We start from the raw sequence: 23,639 nt of genomic DNA, 5'->3' as shown, positions 1-23,639 counted from the left end.
CAAATGAGGATAACGTAGCACCTGCCTCACAGGGCTTTCTGGGGAGCACATCAAACCATGCCTTTAGAGCTCGGAATTGTGTCTGACTCACTACAAGCCCTGGATGAGCACCCGGTTCCTGTGACTATTTTTAGATACTATGGATCACAAGTGTCAGGCAGTAAGCATGGAGGTGAAGAGAAATCAGGAACCCTGTAAAGGAGAGGCAGGATCTGGAGTGACAGATCCCTGAGTTTGGCTTTGAGCTTCCTGGCTTCCATGGCAAAAAGGGAAACTAGTTGGCCCAGTGGGTATAGTCTGGTAAAGGGAAAGGAACAGCTTTCCAGAGAGGGGAAGGTTCCTGGAAGACAATGCTAGAGAGATGGATCCCACAGAGGACCTGTGGAGATTAAAGGGTGGGCCAGACCCCGGCTCCCTAATCTGGCTTAGACAGGCTCCTGCTGCCTTTAAGGCCTTCCTGGAAGATCCAACTTCTTTCATCCCAGTTCCTCTTGAAGCTCTTGCCCCTACTCATTCCATGACCTTCTGGGAGGTCCCAGAAGTCTTTGGTCTCAGAACCTGACTTCCTGGCTGCACCTGCATCCCGGGATAGGGTCAAGCCGGGATCGCTTAAACTCCACAAGCAGAGAGGGCTGTCGCTCAGCCCAGTGTCTCCCGGTGATGAGGGTGTGCTGTTGGCATCTGGACATGTAACTTTGCCAGTCTTGGGTGCGCCAAACGCCACCAGAAACGCTCCCCACTTCCGAATGTGAACCTCCGATAGCAGCATTCCCTTCTTTCTACATACGCAAAACCTGAGGCCCAGAGAGTTACGGCGGCTCGCCCAAGGTCCCCAGGTGTGGCAGAGCTGAGGCTCCTAATTCCCACTGCAGCATTCTTCTCACCATAGCCCCTTCCTGGCGTAGCTGCAGCTTGAATACCTCGGTTGACAGTTACCTTACTACCTCCTGAGACAGCCCAGGCCATGGCTGCAGAGCCGCAGGACGAGGAAGCTCTTCTGAGAACGGGGCTTAAGTCTACTTGTCTGTAACATCCGCCCATCACCTCCTGGTTCTGGTCCCATCAGCCATGCGGAGGGAACCGGGTCCAAGAGCAGCTTCCCAGCAAGCCCCTCTGACATCAAGGCCCGACGGCTCTCTGATGGGGGCTGCAGGCTGTTTGACATTCTTGGCCTCCGCCCACTAGATGCCAGTAGGAGCCGCCCTACCGAGTGACAGCAACCCACAATGTCTCCAGACACATCTCCCAGGGCCAAAATCTCCCCCATGGAGAAGCACCGTTCTACACAGAGAACTAAGGTTTGAAGGGAGTACAGAGGGTTCACCTGCTGCAAGGGCATAGAGGACCTGTTCCTTCCTCTTCCCCATGGAACCCAAAGAAGCTGGCACTTCTGGGGCCGAGGATCAGGACCCTCGAAGCCGAGAACCAAGTGCAGCTGCCATCCAGACCGCGCCACGTCCTCAGGCAGTCAGCAGCGTGGGTCCGGTTAGCCACCCAGTGCTACAAGTCAGGAGACACTGGCCCGCTCTCTCACCCCTTCCCCATGGCAGGCGTTCCTGAATTCCAGGACTGTCCTTAGAGTGTCTTTGCACACAGAGACGGGATTGGAAACACGGGGCTACCCAGACTGCACTCTGGGCTGGGAGAGGAGAAGCAGCTCCAGGGCCGTTTTACTTCTGGAAAGCAAAGATTCTGACTTTGAAAAGATGGAGAGAGAATGGCTCAACACTGCATAACCCCAGAGGGCAGAGGCAGGCTGTGTGGCCAGGCTGGACGGGAGGTTTGGGTGGAACGGTAGGCAGTGGCAGCAGTGTGGAGCTGGGTGCAAGGCGGCCATGGGGGTGGCATGCAGGGACGCTGGCCTGGACTCGCAGGTGCCCTGCTGACCCTCGTCCCTGACAAGCCCAGCCGCAATTTGAAAAGTCACAACCCTCTCATTTAATTACGGGGGCTGCTGCAGGAGGCCCCGATGCCCCGAACTTGGGCCAGCGGCAAAAGCCCTGCCTCGGGCCCCAGAGGTCCGCGTGATTCATATTGTAATAACGGCCGAAGAAATTGGAATTCCAACGTGGCCATCGTGTGGCTGGGACGCCTGATTGACGGGGCCGCTGAGCGGGCCCAGTGGAGAGGCACAAATCACCTGCAGGAGGGCCCAGGCAGCGCGCCCCATAAATCCTGGTGTTTGTGCAGCTTTCGGCGCCTCTGGGGGGCCGTTCCTGGCCTATAATGGTTATTTATGCCTCTGGAATAATGGGGTAACAGAGCGGCTTGCAGCGGCCTACTTTAAATACGCCCCTCTCTAAGCACTCTGATAATGGGAGCAGAGGGGTCCCATAAATCCCCTGAAATCACCAGACAGCTCAGCAAACGCCGCCCGTCCCTCCGGGGAGAGACTGATGCCATCGCTGAGAAGGGCTGTGACCGATGCCACCGCTGAGAAGAACTGCTTTGCCCGGCCTCCCGGGTGGATGAGAAAGGCCGGGCACTGCCTGCTGGCTTGCTGACCTGTCGCCAAGCTCACGTAGCTCCCCAGGACAGTGCCGCCTTGCAGTGGCCCGGCGAAGCCAGGCCCGAGCATCTCACTGGACTCCCTGAGTGGGACCGGGCGAGGGAGCAGAGGCCTGAGGAGAGGGGCCTAGACAGGCAGGGGTGGTCTCTCGCTCCTCGCCAGTGGGAAGGGTGAGGAGGTCAGTACCCCGCAGGGCTTCACCCCTGGAGGGTATGGGTGGCTGCCTCTCATTGAATATCCTGTGTCCAGCCCTGCTGCCTACCCATCCTTCCCAGCCACCGCAGAGCTGCGACTGGCCCTGCCCTTCCTCTCCATGGGAGAGCTGTGGCCACCCCCAGGCGGGCTTGTGGGACAGCAGCATCCCAGCTGCGTTCTGCAGGGCTGAGCTGGCCACAGGGTGCTGTCTGCCCCACACTCGGCATTCCGTGGAACCGTGTGCTTTTGCTGTCGAGCCCCGGGGCGCCCTGTGGTGAGGTCCTTTAGGACAGCATTTCTCAAAGGCCAGTCATGAACATGCCTATCAGAATTGTCTGAGACACCCATTTTGTTAAAATGCAGATTCTGAGTCCCACCCCAGCCTGACGGAATCAGCCTCTCTGGGCGGGGGTCAGAGGTGCATGGGGTTAACAAGCTCCCCGAGAACTCGCGTTCGCTCTGAAGTTCCAATCCCAACTTGAAAATCATTCCAGGCCGAGCCAGCTGCAGTAAGGAGAAAGGTGTTCCTATCGAGGCAGGGTTGTGAGAAGGGCAGGGTCGTGGGGAGAAGTGGACATTAGGAGGTGAAGCTCGAGAGTCTCGTGGGTAATACCAGGAATGCATGCAGGGAAGGTGAGCTTCATTCATTCTCACAGTGCATCTATGACGTTGGCGTGCCCATTTTCCAGCTGAGGAAACTGAGTCACAGAAAGTGAATTGGTTATCCATTGCTCGTAACCAATGAGCCCCCCAAATTTAGCAGCTTAAAACCACAGATGTTTATCTCACTCCGTGTCCGCGCGTCAGAAGCCTGGGACAGGCGCGGCTGGCTGGCTCTAGCTCAGGGTCTCTTAGTCCACTCGCTGCCACGACAAATCTCACCAGCTGCGTGGCTCATAAGCACCAGAGATTTGTCACCCACAGTTCTGGAGGCTGGAAGTCTGTGACCAGGTTGCCAGCAAGGCAGGCTCTGGTGAGCTCCCCTCCGGGCTGCAGATAGCAGCTTCTCACTGCACCTTCACACGGCAGAGTCTCTTGGGTACCTCTTTTATAGGGGCACTAATACCACTCATGGGGCTCCACCCTCAGGACCTCCTCAGCTCCCATCCGACGGCCTCACCTCCTAACACCATCCTTGGGAACGGGAACGTTAAGATCATAGCCGGGGAGAATAAGGCCCTTCGTGGCCACGCCCTCCCCATAGGTCAGGGAGCAGAACACCAGGGGAGCTGGAGCTGCTGTCTGCTATCGAAATCTCTGGCCTGGGAGCCTGTGCTGGGCCCTCTGCAGGGCTGTGTCCTGGGGACACTGCCTCCCACCCCGGAGGGAACCCTGGCTGGCTCGACTTGCTTATCTGATCATTTCTTCTGGGGATGGGGCAGTGGAAGATCCTTCCCAGGTCCAGATCCCGCTGAGACCGTAAATCCGGTCTGGGTCTGAGGTGGCAAAAGCCATTGCCCAGCATGCGTTTGCAGGCTCCTGGTTTGCGGGAAAGATGCAACCTCCGAGGCCCCTGTCTTGGGGGAAGTTGACAGGACAGCAGGGCCAGCTCAGCCTCAGTTATAAATGCCCCGAACACCGCGAGTTACATTTGGGTGGCTTTGGGGAGGGACCAAAGAATCTCACACCTTCGCCGCCTGTGTTCTGGGAGGGAGGAGGCCTCTCCTAGGCTTCCATCCCCCACCCCAGCACCCAGGGTTGTGCTGGTTTGAGCAAGGGATGGGTGCCGACTCATCGTGCAGGCCAGGTTCATTGCGCTACCCCGGCCCTCTGTGCCTCAGTTTACCTACGACTCCTCTGGACCAGAGGGTGTAGAAGGTCCCCACACCTTCCCATACTTGTGAAGGTGAAGACGCAGCCCACCGAGTGCCTAAGGCGGTGTGAGGCAGGTGGTCGTAGGGGGGTCTTACGTGGCTCAAGGCTCTGCCAGTGCCACCTTGGACTCTTTCCTTTGCTGATCCAGAACCACCCTTTGATTTTCCCATGTGCCCTGCTTGTTCTGTAGCTGGCCCTGGGTCCTGGGGGGCTGCCTGGAAGCAAATACCTGGGGTATCACAAGGAGTCTGGACTGGGCACAGGGTAGGCTGATCAGCTCCGATCCTGTGTTAGCCTCAGCTGCACCTGAAGCCTTGGGAGGGTCCTGTCGCCTCACTGATGCCCACCCCACCCCCTTCCCACCTGTGCAAGGGGGACTCTCGGGACATCCACAGGGGTTAAGTGCATGCTCTGATCAGCTGTATTTCCTCCAACACTCGCCCGGGGAAGCACAGCCATAGGTGGGAGACAGGACACCAGCCCGGGTTTCCGAGCCAGCCAGAGTATGGGAGGCGATTGGTAAACCCCAAGACCCCCTACTGTTCTTAACCACCGGCCACCTGTCTCCCTCTTCCCCAGACCAAGAAAGGCTACCAGAAGACGGTTCTGGAGATCGACACCCCCAAAGTGGAGCAGGTGCCCATCGTGGACATCATGTTCAATGACTTCGGTGAAGCGTCACAGAAATTTGGATTTGAAGTGGGGCCAGCTTGCTTCATGGGCTAGGAGCCGCCCAGCCCGGGCTCCCGAGAGCAACCTCGTGACCTCAGCATGCCGTTCGTTCGTGAGTGTCCCGTGCACGTCCTGATCCTGGACAGTGAAGGCTTCTCCCTCCCCTCCCGCCTGACTTCATCTGCGCCTCGGCACCGCGGGGCGTGGGACCCCAGCCCGGAGAGAACAGAGGGAAGGAGCCGCGCCCCCACCCGGAGCCGAATCACATGACCTAGCTGCACCACAGCGCCTGGGCCCGCCCCACGCTCTGTCCACACCCACGCGCCCCGGGAGCGGGGGCCAGGCCTCCGGCCCCCCAGCTCGCCTGACCAATCCTGTTCGTGAATAGCTCGCAGGGGTTGGGGGAGGGACTGCCAGATGTGGACGCTGTATTTTTTTTTTCTAAATTCAACTTGAAGATGCGTATTTCCCCTGACCTTCAAAAAATGTTGCGAGGTAAGCCTTGTAAAGGTCATCCCACCGTCACCAAAGCCTCCGTTTTTAACAACCCCCAACACGATCCATTCAGAGGCCAAATGTCATTCTGCAGGTGCCTTCCCGATGGATTAAAGGTGCTTATGTTTTTGTGAGTTTTAAGTAAATATTTGTATTGTATTGTTATAAATGTTAAGTGTGCCTGGCTTTCAATCATGCACGGAAACCCAGTCTCAGTCCCGCGAACAGAATGGGCGAGGCATGGATTCTGGGTTGCAGGACAGTTCTGATTAGAAGTAGGAAATCTCCCCACCCCCGCCCTGGCCAAGAACGTGCAATAAATTGGAGATTTACCCGGGGCAGCAAGAATTGATGCTGCCGTTGAAAAGCAGGTCCCAGTGCCCCTTTTCAGACAGTTTTTGATTCACTCTAGACCTTTTTTTAATAGGGAGGGAAAAAAAATTTTTGATATTTTACTTTTTTCTACATGCACTTAAACTAAAACACAGGTTTAGATTAATTTTATTTGCTTCCTTTTTTCCGCTTTTCTTCCCACAGAGCCTGATGGGAGAATGTCCAGGGCAGGGAAACCACATTTTTTGTAGGTGATAACTCAATGAAAATTGGTGCTTATTTTTTATACTTCTCTCTTGTGGTGCTATCTGTTTTAAGGTCTCCTCGAAGGCGCACCGGGGTACCTGGCCATGCCTCGTTCTCCCTGCTTTCTTTATCCTGTTATCGCCTCCACAGTCTGTTGCCAAGGACTTTAAGATCAATGCACGTCACTTTCCTTTCCACTGGGCAGGATAGCCAAGCACTCACCCTCCTGCGCTCTCCGGCGCCCTCCCGCCCCAGTGCGTCCACTCCCGAGGGCTGTTATGAGGACTGGGTTGTGCCTACTTGATTTGAAAACACACACAAGCAATAAAAAGCCTCTTCCTGCATTGTCTGTGGTGTGACCATAGCGGATTGTATTTGGTTCCTGAGTGTTTGTGGTGCTAATTTCTGTGTTTGTTCCAAGCCGTTCAGTCGTGCCACGCGCTGCCTCGGTAGATGGAATAATGTACAGTGAACTCCATGAGTCTCTCCAGGGCTGCCTGCAGCACTTCATTTCCAAGTAGCCGATTTGGATTCCCATCTCAAATGTCCTGGATGCGAGCGTCAGCAGCTCCAGAGCTCGGGGTGGGTCAGGTCCCCTTTGGGGGACCCTTTCCTGGCCGTCGAGGTCGGGGGGCTGCCGTCTGCGGGCAGGAGGACCCGAGGGGCAGTCAGGAAAGGCGATCTCTTCACTGTGAAAAGTTGCCCAGGTGCAGCGCCTTTTCCTTCCGCTGTGGGAAATGCAGGCTGGGCCCTCGGGGTGAGCCCGCAGGGCTCTGGTGCTGTCCCCCACCCCCACCAGAACGCAGTTCCAGCTTAGGAAGCCACAACCAAGTCACCCAGGAGGAACACAATACCACCAATGCGGCTTTTCCAAATTTCCCTGGAAAATAAGTCTTGCTCTTGCCAAAGAAAAGTCTGGCTTGGAGAGTCTCTGGAGCCCAGGATGCCAGCGTATGCCAATGACTGTCACCTTCACCTCTTCAAAAGAAAAGCCTTAGCCGAGGACTGCCCCGCAACACCCCGTGGACTGCGTCTAGGTCATGTGATTCTGTTTTCATTTCTCATCCCATCCAATTTGTCCTTTTCTCCTGTCATTTGCTTCCTCTGTGGTCCCTTCAAAGTTGTTATAATTTGTACTGAACTTCAAAATATGTCCCGTTCTCCCCAGACCACTCTTGCCACAGTATATTGCAATAAAATTACTTCTTATATTTGCAGAAATTCTTTTGGTGTAATTTTATTTTTTCCTCCCAATATATATATAATTGGACAAATGCTGGTGAAAAGAAAAAATGGTAAGCAAAAAAAAAAAAAAACAAACCCAAGATAAAGATTCTAGGACATCAGGCCCTTTGAAATACAATGTCAAATGATGCATTGTACATTTTCAAAAAATCCGGTAGACATGTCGTAAGTTTTAACTGTAATGCCCAGGAAAGGATACCTTAAAATATTCTAAACCTGTGTAACAAAGGAATAATTGTAATAGATTTTCAATAAATCGAGTTGGCTGTTTCCACCCTAAACAGATGTGAGTGGCTGTCTTCTTAAGGGTGGCCAGGCCCCTCCCAGACAGGACACAGTCCCAGGACACTAGGGGCTCTGGAGATAACCACACTGGCCACCCGGAGAAAGGAAGGGATGACCCCGGCTGTCCTTAGGTGGAGCTTGTCCCTCAGGAGAGGCCAAGGCTGGCATGGACAGCTGTGTGCCCTTGGGAGGATGTTAGAACATGGCCGGGCACCAGCCCAAGATGTGAGTTTCAGCAACTGCTGGGCGTCCACACCACCAATGTACTGGCCTCACTCTTCACTCCGGGCAGTTAGCGCCCTGCAGGAATGTTCTGGAAGCTCTCCAGCACTGCCTTTCCAACTGTGTAGCAGAATTAGAGTCTCTGGCTCCTTGTGACTAGGGGTCGGGGAAGGTATGGGGTTCGTTCCAGCCAGTGACCTTGAGCCCACATGGCGTTCGCCACTTCCAGTCTGAAGGTGTGGTTCCCTCATGCATAGCACCTGCCACGTTTCATGGAGGGACTGCATCACCAGCAGGTTCCCTGAGTGAGCCCCCTGCCAGCTTGTGAGAACTGGTAGCAGGAGCAGGAGAAGCACATTTTTGCTTTGTTAAAGCCACTGATATCAGGGACTGTTTATTACTGCTGAAGAACCTAGGCCAGTGGGTCTCCCGCGGGGTCCACGGACCAGCAGCAATGGCACCACCTTGTTAGAAGTGCCAATTCCTGAGCCCCATCCCAGACCGGCTGGCCCAGATGCCCTGGGAGAGGGCTGAGTCATCTGAGAGCAGGCCTCTAAGCAACTCTGCTGCACGTTCAGTCGGAGAGCCGGTAACCTAGGTGATCCTGAATTGTGTAGGTGCCTAAGGATGGGGCGAATTTCACAACAGAAGGGTATGCTGCAGCATTGCCCCAGGAAGCTGGGGCTGTTGTGAGAGGATGGGAGGCTGTTGACCCATGCCATCCACAGGCAGAACATTGGGTACAATTGTTTGATCACTGTGATAGCTCAGAGGGAAATTACGAACTCATAGCCAGCAGCCCTTGGGGAGGAGGCTCCACATGAAATGATGATGGGCAGGCTGGATGCCTGGACTCTCTGTGGCAAGGTACCACGTGGCAGACCAGCTCTGGAAAGAGCCAGGAACGAACCGAAACGGTCCACGAATCAAGGATGTGCAGGGCTGGAAGAGGCAACCGTTTCCCGACATCAACTGTTTAAATGCCACATTGAGAGACGCCTTGAGGGACACACGCCAGTTAAAACTCAGTCATCATGAATTTGAGCAGCCCATCCCTTTCTTAAAATCCTGGAATAGATTAGGATGGCGCCTAATAAATGCACTTGAGTTGGGAAAGTGAAAAGTGACTCCGGCAATGGACGCTCGCAGTCGTCAAAGGGTGACGGGTCTGAAGGTCCCTGCCATTGCATCCAGAGCGGGAGAGAGAGCAAGGCAGGTGGGCGGACAGTCGGCGTGGTGCCTGCTGGTGGAGCGGCCAGAATCGCACAGGTGGGCAGCTGATCTGTCCTCCAGAGAGGCATCCTGCAGAGGGGCCCCAGCCTGGTCTGGAGGAGTCGGCGGCTCAGACTCACAATGATGCTTTGACCGTCCCAGGCAGCAGGAGGCGTGAGGTCTGCTCCACCTCCAGGGACTGCCCCCTCCTATGAAGTGCCCCGAGGGTGTGGGCAGGGAAGGCTGGAAAGGGAGGAGCCTCCCAGGAGCTGAGAGACTGGCAAACGCGCTGCTACGGCAGGAGCCCCTTCCTGGGTGCAGCCTCTGGAGATGCTCCCTTTGCAACTGGCTCCGGAGATGACTGGAAAGAGAGATTTCATTTAGATGCACCACCCAGGTAGAGGCCGGCAACCCGGAGGGCCCTCTCTTCCCCGGGTCAAGCTCCAGGACAAGCTAAGTGAGGCTGGCCCAGGGGAAAGCTGAGGTCCTGCTGGGGGTGCCCTGGAGACAGAGTGACTCTCATCCAGGGAGTTACAATGCGACTCCTCCCCGCTGCCTGCAGGCACAGAGCTCAGCTACCTGCCAGCTTCATCTGAGGCAAGCACTGTGAACTCAGCCTCCAAGTGAGGCGACCAAGGCCAAGGCTCCCAAGCGAGGCCCGCCCCTGGCTCCTCTGTGCACCTCGCCTCACCCCTAAGAGCCTGGCTGATGAAAGCACCTGCCTGCAAGCTTGGCTGGAGGTCCGGCACTGGGCCTGGTGTCCCATGAGTGTTCACAATGAGTGTCACCAGGAACGTGAGCAGAACAGCTGGGCTCAGCCCGCACACCTCTGCCTCCCACCGTCATGGCCCCGGCGATTCCTCAGCAAGCACCTGAGCATGTCCTGGCCTGGGCTGAGTCTCCTGAAGACAGGGTGCCGGTCCCCAATCTCAGCCTTGGAGATGAGATCCGCTCCCTGCCCACCGCATCCCTGTGAGAAAGACAGAGGCTGGGGCCGGGGCTGTGTCGCCATTCACTGCATCTCATGAGCCAGAGTGGGATTCGCGTGGAAAACCCCAGCAGGAGTGGGTGATCACTGTCCTTTCATTTTAAGCATTCCCAGCGGGCCAGGTTGATCCTTGCTGGATGAGGGAAAACGTCTATTCCCGCAAAGGAGAAAGCAGGTTGTCACTTGCCATCCGGAGCGGGAATTAATTCAAGCTTCCTGTATCGGAAGAGATGTCCCTGAGCCCCCCTTTATCCTAGCACTAGTGCCCTGGGCCCTCAGGGTGTCCTCAGCATGACTGAGAGGAAGGAAGGCAGGAGGGGAAATGTGTGCACACCAGCCTGGCAAGCACAGAGGCTTTGCCAAAAGGCCTCGTCCCTGCAAAGCTGGGCCCCTGGGCTGCAGGTGTGGGGTGAGGGAACCTCCTTGCCTGCCAGGGCCCTTGGCCACCAAGATCCTAGCCCGCCTTGGGCAGTGGCCTCCATGTGGGCCACGGGTGGGCTTCCATGTGGATGTGCATAGAGACCCCTGGCTCTCAGCCAACCTGGCTGGCTGGGGCCCAGGAGGGCTGGGATCCAACTGATTTCTCAGTCACAGCGAGGCCGGCGGCTGAGCCATGGCACAGTTGTGACCCAGAGTTGTGGGACTCCCCTCGCACCCGTCATGCAAGGGGAGTCCCATGATTTCTCGAGGTTGTAGGTGGCAGCTCTGGGAAGTTTCCTGGGGAGAAGGAATCCTGGAGGGGGGGTGCATGCCCCTGGTCTGCCTTCCTTGCCTTCCTCCTCCCACTATTCACCATTTATCCATCCATCCATCCATCCATTCACACATTGATTCACCCTTTCATTCATCCATTCATCTATCCATCCATTCACCCATCTATTCACCATTTATCTGTCCATCCATCCATCCATCCATCCATCCATCCATTCATCTATCCATCCATCCATCTATTCATCATTTATCCATCCGTCCATCCATCCATCCATCCATTCACACATTCATTCACCCTTTCATTCATCCATTCATCTATCCATCCATTCACCCATCTATTCACCATTTATCTGTCCATCCATCCATCCATCCATTCATCTATCCATCCATCCATCTCTTCATCATTTATCCATCCGTCCATCCATCCATCCATTCACACATTCATTCACCCTTTGATTCATCCATTCATCTATCCATCCATTCACCCATCTATTCACCATTTATCTGTCCATCCATCCATCCATTCATCTATCCATCCATCCATCTATTCATCATTTCATCCATCCATCCATCCATCCACTCTTTCATTCATCCATTCATGCCTCCATTCCTTCAGTGGCAGTTCATTGACCATCTGCTGTGTGCCAGGTGGGAGCAGCAAGGGAGAACCCACCCTCAAGGAGATGCCACTCCAGGGGACATGGGCTGACCAAGACCCACAAGGCAGGGGTGAGGTGTGCCCAGAGGAATGAGACCTGAGGGAATGTAAAGGGGAGGAGACAATGTGCATGCGTGTGGTGTGTGTGTGTGGGTGATGTGCATGTGTGTATGGCACGTGTGTAAGGCACATGTGTGTGCATGTGCTATGTGGTGTGTGTATTTTGCATGTGCTATTTGTGTTTATGTGAAGCGTGTGTTGTGTGTGTACCTGTGTATGTGGTGTGTGTGCCTGTGTGTGTATGGTGTGTGTGTGGTGTATGCCTGTGTGTGGGGGTGGTGTCTGTGCGTGTGCCTGTGTGGTGTGTGTGCTGGTGTGTGTGTGCGTGCCTGTGGAGGGGTGTGCCTGTGTGTGTGTGTGGTGTGTGCGTTTCTGTGTGTACGGTGTGTGTGCCTGTGTGTGTGGTTTGTGCTGTGTCTATATAGTGTGTGTGTGGCTGTGGTGTGTGTGCCTGTGTGTATGGAGTGTGCCTGTGTGTGTGGTGTGTATGTTTCTGTGTGTGGTGTGTGCCTTTGTGTGTGCTTGTGGGGAGTGTGCCTGTGTGTGTGGTTTGTGGTGTGTCTGTATAGTGTGTGTGTGGCTGTGGTGTGTGTGCGTGTGTGTGCATGGTGTGTGCCTGTGTATGTGGTGTGCATGCTTGTGTGCGCCTGTGTGTACGGGGCGTGCCTGTGTGTGTGGTGTGTGTGTTTCTGTGTGTGGTGTGTGCCTGTGTGTATGGTTTGTGCTGTGTCTGTAGTGTGTGTGGCTGTGGTGTGTGTACCTGTGTGTGCGCCTGTGGGGAGTGTGCCTGTGTGTGTGGTGTGTGTGTTTCTGTGTGTGGTGTGTGCCTGTGTGTATGGTTTGTGCTGTGTCTGTAGTGTGTGTGGCTGTGGTGTGTGTACCGGTGTGTGCGCCTGTGGGGAGTGTGCCTGTGTGTGTGGTGTGTGTGTTTCTGTGTGTGTGGTGTGTGTACCTGTGTGTGCACCTGTGGGGAGTATGCCTGTGTGTGGTGTGTGCTGCATGTGTATAGTGTGTCTACCTGTGTGCATGGTGTGTGCCTGTGTATGTGGTGTGCGTGCTTGCGTGCGCCTGTGTGTATGGGGTGTGCAGTGTGTGGGGGGTGGGGATTGAAGTGCCCTCCCGGGTGACCAGGGCTGCTGGGAAGGTTCTCTCTGCCTGGAACCCAGTGGGCAGGAAGGACGTTGCAGGAGAGAGAACAGCAGGGCAGAGGCCAGAGGGAAGAGGGAGAGGGAGAGGAAGCGGGAGGGGCTGGTGTGGCCTGAGCAGAGATGGGGAGGGAAGCCGCATGGGGCAGTAACCCAGACGCAGGCTGGGGGCGGCGCAGACCCACGAGAGTGGGTCACGCTCCAGCTCCAGGTGTTTCAAAGGTGGGGTTGATGGGATTTGCTGAGAAGAGGAGGTCGGAAGGGAGAAGAGAGAATTCTAGAAGATGCTCGGCCACAGGCATGACCCCCACAGGAGCACACACGCGTGTACACACGCTTCCCCACTGACAGCTGTGGCCTGGTGAGAACGGGCTGAGGACAGCTGCCTCAGTGACCCAGGCTCAGACGCCACCAGTGCCCCATGTGGCCTCGTGGAATCTGCGGCTCAGAGCTCCTGTCTGCCCATTTGCACGTAGGACCCATGAATGGAGGAGCACTCTGGCCATGTGGCCCCGCTCCTGTCCTGCAGATGTCTTGGTGACGAAACCCCATCCATGCATGAGGAGGAAGGTAGGGGCGTCCCTGGAGCTGGCCTGTGCCAGGCCAAAGTGCTCCTTTGAGCTGCCCAGGGCTGTCCTAGTGAATGTCCCCGGACTCTGACAGCCCAGGAGGGCCAGGGGCGTCTGCATTCGGGAGTCAGTTGGAGAAGGGGAAGAGGGGAGAGCAGGAAGCTTTTGCAGCTGCTCCAGGGCCATCGGGAGGGCGCAATTGCCTGACCCCCGGAACTTCACTGATGCTTACCCCTCATGCCCACTGTGTGGGCCCAGCTCCCAGTGTGGACACCACCTCCTAGCTCTCACTGCCTCATGCAGGCCTCCAGGGCCTTCCCGAATCCATGCCTCCCAGGGCCGGGTCCTGGTTGTTCCCCACTGGGGAGCTGCACCTCTCCATCACCAACAGGCATGAGCTCACACCTCCCAGGGAGCACGGGGTCACACCCCCCAGGAAGCACGGGATCACACCCCCAGGGAGCATGGGGTCACACCCCCCAGGAAGCGTGGGGTCACACCCCCCAGGGAGCGCGGGGTCACACCCCCCCAGGGAGCATGGGATCACACCCCCCAGGGAGCACGGCATCACACCCCCCAGGGAGCACGGGGTCACACCCCCCCAGGGAGCATGGGGTCACACCCCCCCAGGGGAGCCACAGGTTCTTGATGGGACAAGGCCTGCGCTCAGCAGAAATGCTCCTGGTGTTTCTTGGTGTCTGCCCATCAGTGGTCCCCAACCTGGCTGCCTGTCAGAGTCGCCCAGGGAGCCCCCTAAAAGTTCACATTCTAGGTCCACCTCTAGGCCTTCTAAGCCTAGAACGTAGAACCTGCGGTGCTTGAGGCCCCACACCCCACCCCATAGCGTTCTCTGCTCGGCTGCGCTTAGAACTCATTTCACTTCAGCTGCATGGAGACAGTAGCCCCACCTGTCCCCACACACCCGCACTTCTGCAGGAAGGGGTCTCCCGTCACAGCCCACAGCGGGCTGGGCCTGCAGCTGCATGAAGTCGAATACTAAAACCTCCTGAAGAGGGATCCAGGAAACCACACTGAATAAAGTTAGAGGTGCGCACATGCAACATTATGTATGCGTTAAAGTTACAGGTGTGCAGAAGTATCATTTCGTACGCTTTGAATGAAGTTAGAGGAGTGCACACAAAGCATTGTGTGTGCTTTAGATGGAGTTGGAGGCGTGCCCGTGTAACAGTGGGTGCTTTAGATGCAGACATAAAACGTAAGCATATATTTTACGTACGTGTCATAGGAAACATACCACTGCGTGGAGATGTGGGAGTCAGATTTAAATATTTCTAATATAATGAAACCTACCCGAAGCATAAAAGGGAGCCATTCATTCCGATCCAACAGTCTCACAAATGAGACTTTGTCATGAGGACCATTTCAACAGAGGAGAGGAAACAGGCCAAGGATCCAACCGAAGCGAGGCAGGCCATCCAGGGAGGCGGTGTGGCCGTCTGAGGGTGTTGGATGTGCAACCATAGCGCATGGGAAGAGCAGACCCCACGACAAGGTCCCACAGCCCTGGGGTGACCACTGAGGCACGGGAGGCATGGATGTTTGTCCAGATTTCCCCTGACAAGGCAGCCTGCAAGGTGACAAGGCAGCATCGTCATCCTTGCCCAGGGGCCCGGTGAAGCCCATCCTGACGTGCCAGCAGTGTTCAAGGGTACACTGCTCCCCCAGGAGAGTCCCTCCAGGCATACAAGGCTCAGGCACACAGCCCGTGTTCCCAGTGTGGCCAGGTCTCCAAAGGACTCTGAGGCCTGGGAGAGACTCCCCAGCTCTGTGGGTCATCCCCATCATGTCCTCAGCCTGGGGAAGCCGGCAGGGGTTGGAAGGACTGGGCTTGCTCCTCCTCCTGTCCTCCCAGCCCAAGCTGGGAGGATGTGCAGGCTGCCTTGGCTCTACTCTGGTTGGGTTGTGATGAACCCATAGCCTCTCCTGGAGACTGGGGACTGTTTCTGTACCCCAGCCTGGAAAACATTACTTTCTAGTAATATCCCAGGAGTGAACACTTCCACAAAAGCAACATGCACTTTCCGCCCCAAACATCTTGCTTTTCTTCTTTCCAAATTGACAAATGGAAATCACGTAGGTTTGGGAGAAGCCGAATTCCCTGACATCTGTTGAGAACTGACATGTTCAACGGAGCAAGAATCTCACTACCCTTTGGGACTTTCTCAAACTCATTTTAAAACTAGAAGTCACTAGACTAGACTGAATGCTCCTTATAAGGGTGGGGATGATTTCAAAGACTTCCTAAAGGTGGGAGTCTGGCCATACAAGGGCACCCTCCTCCGTGCTTGCATTCTTTACCACTGTATCACAAATTATCCCGAAGCCTGGAAGCTCAAAACCGTACCTGTGTATCATCTCACAGCTTCCGAGGGTCAGGAATCCAGAAACATCTCAGGGGGTCTCTGCCTCGGGATCCCTCTTGCCCCAAAATTGCAATCGAGGTGTCACCCAGGGCTGGGGGCTTATCCGGGGCTCATCTGGGGAGAGCTCCACTTCCAAGCTCACTCATGGCGGTTGGCAGGATTCGGGGCCCTCAGTGCCATTGGACTGAGGGTCTCAGGTGGTGACTGGCTATTGGCTGGAGGCCACCCTCAGTTCTTTAGGATGCGGGCCTCCCAGCACAGCCACCTGCTCCATCACAACCACAAGAGGAGAGACTGCTAGCGAGATGGAAGTACCATCTTTTATGCCAGTCACAGAAGGGATGCACCATGTCCCTTGCTGTATTCTGTGGGTTAGAAGCAAATTACTACGCCCAGCCCAGATTCAAGGGGCGGGGACTCCACAAGGCTGAGGGTGCGGGAGTTAGGGAGCAGCGGTGCCAGCTTTTGGTTGGCCTGCTCATCGTTCAGGAGGTATGAGTGGCAGTGCCCAAGTGCTCCTTAACTCTGGGGCCTGAAGTGTGTTTCTTAACCATCCACGCATGGGATAAGTCATAAGCGAGATGTCCGGCTGCCTGGTTTCCTCATCCACAGAAACGACGGAGCTTCCACAGCTTGCAGGGCCAGCTGAGTTAATAGCTGGGAAACGCTTTCTTCCAGGGCCCCAGCAACTGTCATGCACTCGGTCACACCGGTGCTGCTCACCACGTGCTGGCCGGGGGATCCCAGGGTGCCACTGATCACAGAGCAATCTCTTAGTGTCCAGAACGTGCTGGGTGTGCGGCCCTGGGTTTGTTGAGTGAGTATCTTGAGAGAAGAGAATGTCCTGCCTGTGATGACCTCAAATACACCCGAAGAGACCAGACTCACAACCGAGGCCCCCCAAGAGCCACTCAGAGGCCAGGAACCCCCAGGCTGAGCGCCGAGCCTGCTCTAAGCAGGCAGAGTATTCAGGACAGGCTTCCAGAAAGAGGTGGGATCTCACCCTCCACAAGAAGGTGGAATGTGGAGATGGACTGAAGAAGCCATTTGGATACCTTTCTCAAGTATGCTTTTGTGATGTCTGTCTGTCTGTCTGTTGGAGATCTGCATGGAACGCTGTTCATGGAACAGCCCTGTGCCCTCTGCACTTGGAGGCTGGGTCCTGGGGCTGACCCTCTGCACCTCTCTGCCAGATTCCAAAAGATAAGAGCACCAAATGAGAAGAGGTGGTCTTCTCCAGTGGGGGAGAGGGAGCCCCCGTTTTCATAGCTGGAGCCAAGACAACCAGGGTGGGAACTTGGGCCACATGCCGCCAGTCCACATTGGTCCAGCTCCAACCCTGTCCCACGGCAAATGTCATGGAGGAGGCAGCCGTGCCCTCGGGTGCTCGAGAGGCAGGTGGAGGTCGATGTGGGCCTGGGACTAGGGCCGTCCGCCATTCGCTTTGCCCCTCCTGAGCTCCCACTGCCCATGCAGCACCAGCAGGCTCTGGGGAGGGACGCAGATCCCGGGTGAAGTGGATCTGACCCAGGCCTGGGAGGGTGAATTCCCGACCCCGGACCCTGCCTGTCTGCCTCAGCCCAGGGAAAGCCGCCCTGCTAAGCTTGGTTCCTCCCTCCGGGGGGCATTCCAGGAGTGAGGAGTTCCACGGGGCTGGCTGGGTGCAGCTAGCAAGCCTTCCACCCACTCCCAGCCACAGTACTGATGCCAGATGCCACGCCGCTTTCTCAGGTTCTATTGGCTTCGACTCTTCTTGGAAACACAGCACTCCCGTCGCATGTTTCCCAAGGCAGGGCAGGCCCCACGAGCCCGTGGCTCTGCCTCACCTCCCTGCAGGAGCCTTGCCCACCCAACTTTTGTGCCAGGCATGAGGGTCGCTTAGATCAGTGCCGGGCACACAATAGGACTGTGCTAGTGGGAGTCAGCCGTGATCACCTCATTCTGCACTTTCTTGAGAGACAGCGGCAGGGCAGATATTGAAGCAGGAGTGTAGCCTGGCCCAAGGCTTTGGTTCTGATGAGCGTAGGCGGGCGGCGGGGTGGGGGCACCGTTCATCAGAGCTCCACATTCAGGCTTATGGTGGGCATGGAAGGTGTGGATCTGGGCTCCACGCTTGGAGCTGGGTGACCAGAGAAGATTGGACCAAAAGAAGAGAGATCTGTCCCAGGTCGGGACAGCTGCTTCTCCTTCACCCTCAGGGGAGCCTGTGGAGACAGAGGGCAGGGCCTGGGAGCCCCTGGAAAGGGCTGACAGTGTTCTCACACTTGAGCCTGCTTCAGAGCCTGCTGGAAGGTTTCCTAAAACAGTTTGCAGGGTCCCCTCCAGCTCCCCTCCCTGCTGAGAGCCTGGTTCAGTAGGTAGGGGGCGGCACTGAGAATGTGTGTTTCTAGAAAGTGCGCAGGTGTTGCTGCGGCTTGAAACAGGCAGGATTTGCTAGCCTTCCCAGACTTGTGCTGTCAACCCAGCCAGGTCGTACTCAAAGTAAGGTACCTCCCGCACAGTGGGTTCACGAAACCATACCACCGAGGTTCCTCGGATGCTAAAATTCCACTATCAAGAAACTTACTCCTCCCATATACAGCTGGAAATATCATTAAAATGCAAGTGTCTCGAAGACTTGACTGGTGTTTTGTTTTGTTTTGTTTTTGTTTGTTGTTGTTTTCCAGATGCAGTTTCGCTGTTTTGTCCAGGTTGGCACGATCTCGGCTTACTGCAACTTCTGCCTTCAGGTTTCCAGCAATTCTTCTGCCTCAGTCTCCTGAGTAGCTGGGATTACAGGCATCCACCACCACGCCTGGCTAATTTTTGTATTTTTAGTAGAGGAGTTTCACCGTGTTGGCCAGACTGGTCTCGAACTCCTGACCTCGTGATCTGCCTGCTTCGGCCTCCCAAAGTGCTGGGATTACAGGTATGAGCCACTGCACCTGGCCAGCTGTTTTTCTTATAAACCACTCTAGGAAGGTTCTGATCCTTTTGTAGAAATCAATTTGACAACCTTTATTTAGGGTAGAATTTTGGTACGGAAGACAAGATCCTGAGAAAGAAGAGAAATGTGGAGGGCTCCTCTAATGGATGGAGGCCGAGTGTGCTGCATGTGGCACTAAGAGCCGATCTCGCCCACTTAATCCTTCATCAGGGGAGACAGGTGTTATTTCTCTCCTGTTTGAGATCCCGCTGGACATAACCATGGGTGGAGGACACTGCGGTCTCACGTACTGGTTTGTTCCGCCCTAGTTGGCATCTAATTTTCCTCTGGGAGAAGAATGTGATTTCTTCTCAGAAGAAAGAAGAATGAAGCGCTGGGACAAGAAGTGGTTTACGGATGAATGAGGGAGGGGAATTCACAGTTGAGAGAGCATCATAAGAAATGTCCTGGAGGAAGGGATGTAAATGCATTGTGTGTAGATAATAACAGCATTCCCCGTTTGGTCATGGGGTAGATGAAGAATGAAAGACAGTGCAGGAAATCAGGCGTGGCCTGGAATATGGATCATGGCTTTGAACCCTTTACGAGGCTTACACTGTGTTCAGGAGCAGTGGACACGCATCCGGGGACAGGGTTTGAGGACGGGAGGTGGATGTAATCCCAGCTTCGCTTTAAAAATGTGCCCATCAATGACAGACTGGATAAAGAAAATGTGGCACTTAGACACCATGGAATACTATGCAGTCATAAAAAAGGATGAGTTCATGTCCTTTGCAGGGACATGGATGAAGCTGGAAACCATCATTCTCAGCAAACTAACAAAAGAACAGAAATCCAAACATCGCCTGTTCCTATTCATAAGTGGGAACTGAATGATGAGAACACATGGACACAGGGAAGGGAACATCACACACTGGGGCCTGTCGAGGGGTGGGGGGCAAGGGGAGGGAGAGCCTTAGGAGAAATACCTAATGTAGACGGTGTGTTGAGGGGTGCAGCAAACCACTGTGGCATGTGTATACCTGTGTAACAAACCTGTACATTCTGCACACATGCCCCAGAACTTAAAGTACAATGAGAAAAAGAAAAACAATGTGCACCTGGCATTTGGTGTGAAAGGCAGGCATAGGAGGCACAGAGGTGGCTTCAGATGTCTAGAGAAATAGTAAGGACATGGGAGAAAGCGTGGACGACAGTCACCCTGCTCGCTGCCACCCCGCTTGGTGCAGGAGGGGACCCCAGGCCACCTATACAGTCAATGCCTTCCACGCTGGCTCCCGCCACTCCTCTCCCACTCTTCTCCTCTCTGACAACTTGGCCCCTTTACTGTGTCTCAGATCCACCAAGACTTTTTCCTCTTTCTGTAAGACTTTACCCCAAATATTGTATATCTGACTCATGTTTTTCAGTTCTTGACTCAAATGTCACCTTCTCAGAGAGGCTTTGTGGAACTAAAAGTTAAAAAAAATTCACCCTTCAGACTTGTAGCGTCTGACAGTTGAGAGACAGCTTACATTAGATTAACTCTCCTGTGAACAAAAATACTCTAGAAAACCTATGAAAATACAACTATTGGAAGGCAATGCAGAGTCACTAAAAGCAGGCAGAATCCGGACGTGGAGGAAGAGACAGGAGATAGGAGCCACCCTGCATGACAGCTGGGCACCCCGATTTCCTCCCCTGGGTCCTTCCAAGTCCATGGAATGCAGGGGACACTGGCCAAGCAGAAGGCAGCTGTCCTATGAGGCTGAGGACTTGCTGCCAGAGACTGAGGCGACCAGAGTGGCTGGGACTGGGGTGAGAAATCCTGAAAAAGAGAGAGCCGTGTGGGGAAGCCCCAGCATCTGCTGACAGAACGCTTTCATAGCCTTGCCTGCCTCCTGGTGTCAATATGCATGAGTGAGACTCCAATGAACCTGCTGGGGAGAAGCTGCTGGAAGGCTGGCATGGCTGAGCAGAGATTCCAGCAGCTCCCCAGTGTTGAGGAGACAATTGGAGTTCAAGCCCCACACTTTAATGAATTTGGCAAATCAGGCTCTCCATTGAGACCCAGTGCTTAAGTATTATATAAGCACCATATTCCAGAACCAAAGCTTTTACCTTAGGATTAAGGACAACATAGAACCATTCTAATAAAGTCTAAAACCAGGCACCCACAGAATCAAAAGTGATTGCAACTTGCCTGCCTGCTGGCACAAAGCTCAGCTTTTTCTGAGAGAGGGTACAGAATTCAGAATTCTGTAACATAGCATTCACAATGCTTTGCACAGAATCAAGACTTACTAGACATGCAAGTGAAGAAGGAAGATGTAATCCTTAATCAAACAGAAGAAAATCAATGGAAACAAATGAATGAGTGTTCAGATGCTGAAATTTGCAGGCAAATTATTTAAATAAGTAGCATAAATATGTTAATTTATATGCAAGAAAACTAAGATATAATGAGTGGAGAAATGGAGGATTTCAAAAAAGACATGGAAATCTAATGATGAGTGAAGTATAAATATTAAAAGTAAAAATTTTGGTATGTAAAATTAAGCATTTATCAGATGGAGAATATAAGGAAGGATCAGGGAATATAAAGAAGTGTTGATAGATGTAGAAAGTAAAATGTTCCTCTTCAAAGTTTCCATTCTTATTAAAGAATAAATCATAAGTGTTAGAAATAATAGTTTCTTTTAAAGATTAGCTTTATGCTAGACGTGCTCATAGGCACATAGTACATTCTATATCCTTGTACTTTAACCGAAATATCCGTGCTGGATGTGCTCACAGGCATGTCCCAGCTCGCAGCCTGTACCCCTTCCTTTTTGGGAATGTTATTACTTTTCTAAGTCCTTTCATAAACAACTTCCTATTTTCCTTTGTCTTTCCATTATTTTTACCTATTTAGAAAAGTTTTAAACTAAGATTAGCCAATCAAGTTTTAGTTTAGATTGTAAGGTCTGGTTCCAGGCAATGGAGACAGGACACAGTAGCAGGGACAAACTGCATAAGGAATAAAAATTGCTTCCCTCCTTTGTTCGGATGTGCTCTCACCACTGTTCCATCTGCGATGAGCACCCTTTCGGCAGAAAGTACAAAAAGCCTTGCTGAGATAATTAAGTTTATGTTCAAGGCCTATTTCTTTGCAGCACCAGGGAACCAGTGTTCTGTTTCTAAACATTTTTACATATAACATAGATACCAAAGTTAAGGCATGGAAAATAAAGTTTCTAGGACAAGTGCACAAAGCTTCAATCTTCACTGGGAAGGTAGTGAGCAAATGGAGAGAGTGCAATTGCAGTCCAAAGAAGGGAAAGGGATGATGGGGCAGGAGAATAGTTTAAGAAATACTGGCCAAAAATTTATAAATCTGATCAGCCACATGAACCTGCATATCTAGGATCTGGATGAAACCCTAGCAGGAGGCCAGGCGTGGTGGCTTACGCCTATAATCCCAGCACTTTGGGAGGCTGAGGCAGGTGGATCATCTCAGGTTAGAAGTTTGAGACCAGTCTGACCAACATGGTGAAACCCTGTCTCTACTAAAAATACAAAATTAACCAGGCATGGTGATGCACGCCAGTAATCCCAGCTACTTGGGAGGCTGAGACAGGAGAATTGCCTGAAAATGGGAGGCGGAGGTTGCAGTGAGCTGAGATCACACCATTGCACTCCAGCCTGGGCAACAAGAGTGAAATTCTGTTTCGGGGGAAAAAAAAAAAAAAGAAAGAAAGAAAAAGAAACCCTAGCAGGATAAACACAAAGAAAAAATCCCACCAAGGCATACTGCTTAAAACAAAAGGTCAAGGGAAAACCTCGTTTGTTTTCTGAGAAGGAATCTCGCTCAGACTTCCCATTTTCACTGCTCTTCCACCTTCCCCACAGATCAGTGTTTCTATCTGGGGACATCTCCCTGAGCTGTAGACCGCCCTTCAGCGTCGCTGGGGATATGGATCTGCTGGCAACAAATCCTCTCAGCTTTCACTCAACTGAAAAAAATATTATTTCACCTTCATTTTAGAATCATCTAGTTAAGATTCTAAGTTAAGAATTTTTGTCTTGCAGCACCTCAGAAATGTTCTTTCATTATCTTCTCCTTTTATGAGAAGTCATTTACCCTTCTGATTAATTTTTGCTTTTTTCTTCTCCTCCGGTTGCTTTCAAGATTTTCCCTTAAACGGTGTGGTGGCTCACGCCTGTAATCCCAGGACTTTGGGAGGCCGAGGTGGGTGGATCATTTGAAGGTCAAGAGTTCTAGACCAGCCTGGCCAACATGGTAAAACCCCATCTCTACTAAAAATACATGGTGACTGTGCCTATAGTCCCAGCTACTTGGGAGGCTGAGGTATGAGAATCACTTAAACCGGGGAGGCAGAGGTTGCAGTGAGCCAAGATGGCACCACTGCACTCCAGCCTGGATGACAGAGTGAGACTCCATCTCAAAATAAATAAACAAATGAAAATAAATAAATAAATAAATAAATAGATAGATAGATAGCCAACAGAGGAGAAAGAATGAAGTACTAAAACATGCTTGACCAGCTCAAGGCAATATAGGTAAGACAGAACAAAGGTAGGATATAAAATAAATAGCAAGATGGTAGCCCTAACAGAACTGTATCGATAATTACATAAAATGTAAATCAACTAAACACTCAGGAGGCACAGATTGTCAGGATGCATTTTTTTTTTCTTTGTTTTAAAGAAGGACCCAGTGACACGCTGTTTACAAGAAGACACTTGCAGGGACAAACAGGATGAAAGCAAATGAATGGAGAAACACACACCACGCAAACAGTGACCTTGAAATGCACCCTCCAGATAACCTCAGTTCATTTTCCTGTGTGCTTGGCAACCCCTGTTTCCTGTTCCAGTCACACAACCAGGCTGTGTTCCCTAGTGTTCCTTGCAGTCACCCAGCGGTGGTGTAGGTCGGGCCAAGGGACAATGAGTGGAAGGGAAGTGCATCATCACCATTAGGCAC

General features: G+C 53.3%; 1 protein-coding gene across 3 annotated transcripts in view; it reads left to right on the top strand.

Annotated features, from left to right (window-relative positions):
* Positions 1–7,486, top strand: part of COL5A1 (collagen type V alpha 1 chain) — a 208,645-nt gene extending 201,159 nt beyond the window's left edge. For all 3 annotated transcript variants that reach the window (XR_012424123.1, XM_045374232.2, XM_045374231.2), the window contains exon 66: positions 5,099–7,486. Coding sequence is in view for 2 of the 3 variants with exons in the window: in XM_045374232.2 (XP_045230167.2) it covers positions 5,099–5,245 (147 nt within the window). In the remaining variant the exon portion in view is untranslated. The remainder of the gene's footprint in view (positions 1–5,098) is intronic.
* The last annotated feature ends 16,153 nt before the right edge of the window (positions 7,487–23,639 follow it).

This window comes from Macaca fascicularis, chromosome 15 (genome assembly GCF_037993035.2).
Source record: "Macaca fascicularis isolate 582-1 chromosome 15, T2T-MFA8v1.1".
NCBI lineage: Eukaryota > Metazoa > Chordata > Mammalia > Primates > Cercopithecidae > Macaca > Macaca fascicularis.
Note: the sequence above shows the minus strand (reverse complement) of the source record. Positions and strands in the feature narration are given on the sequence as shown.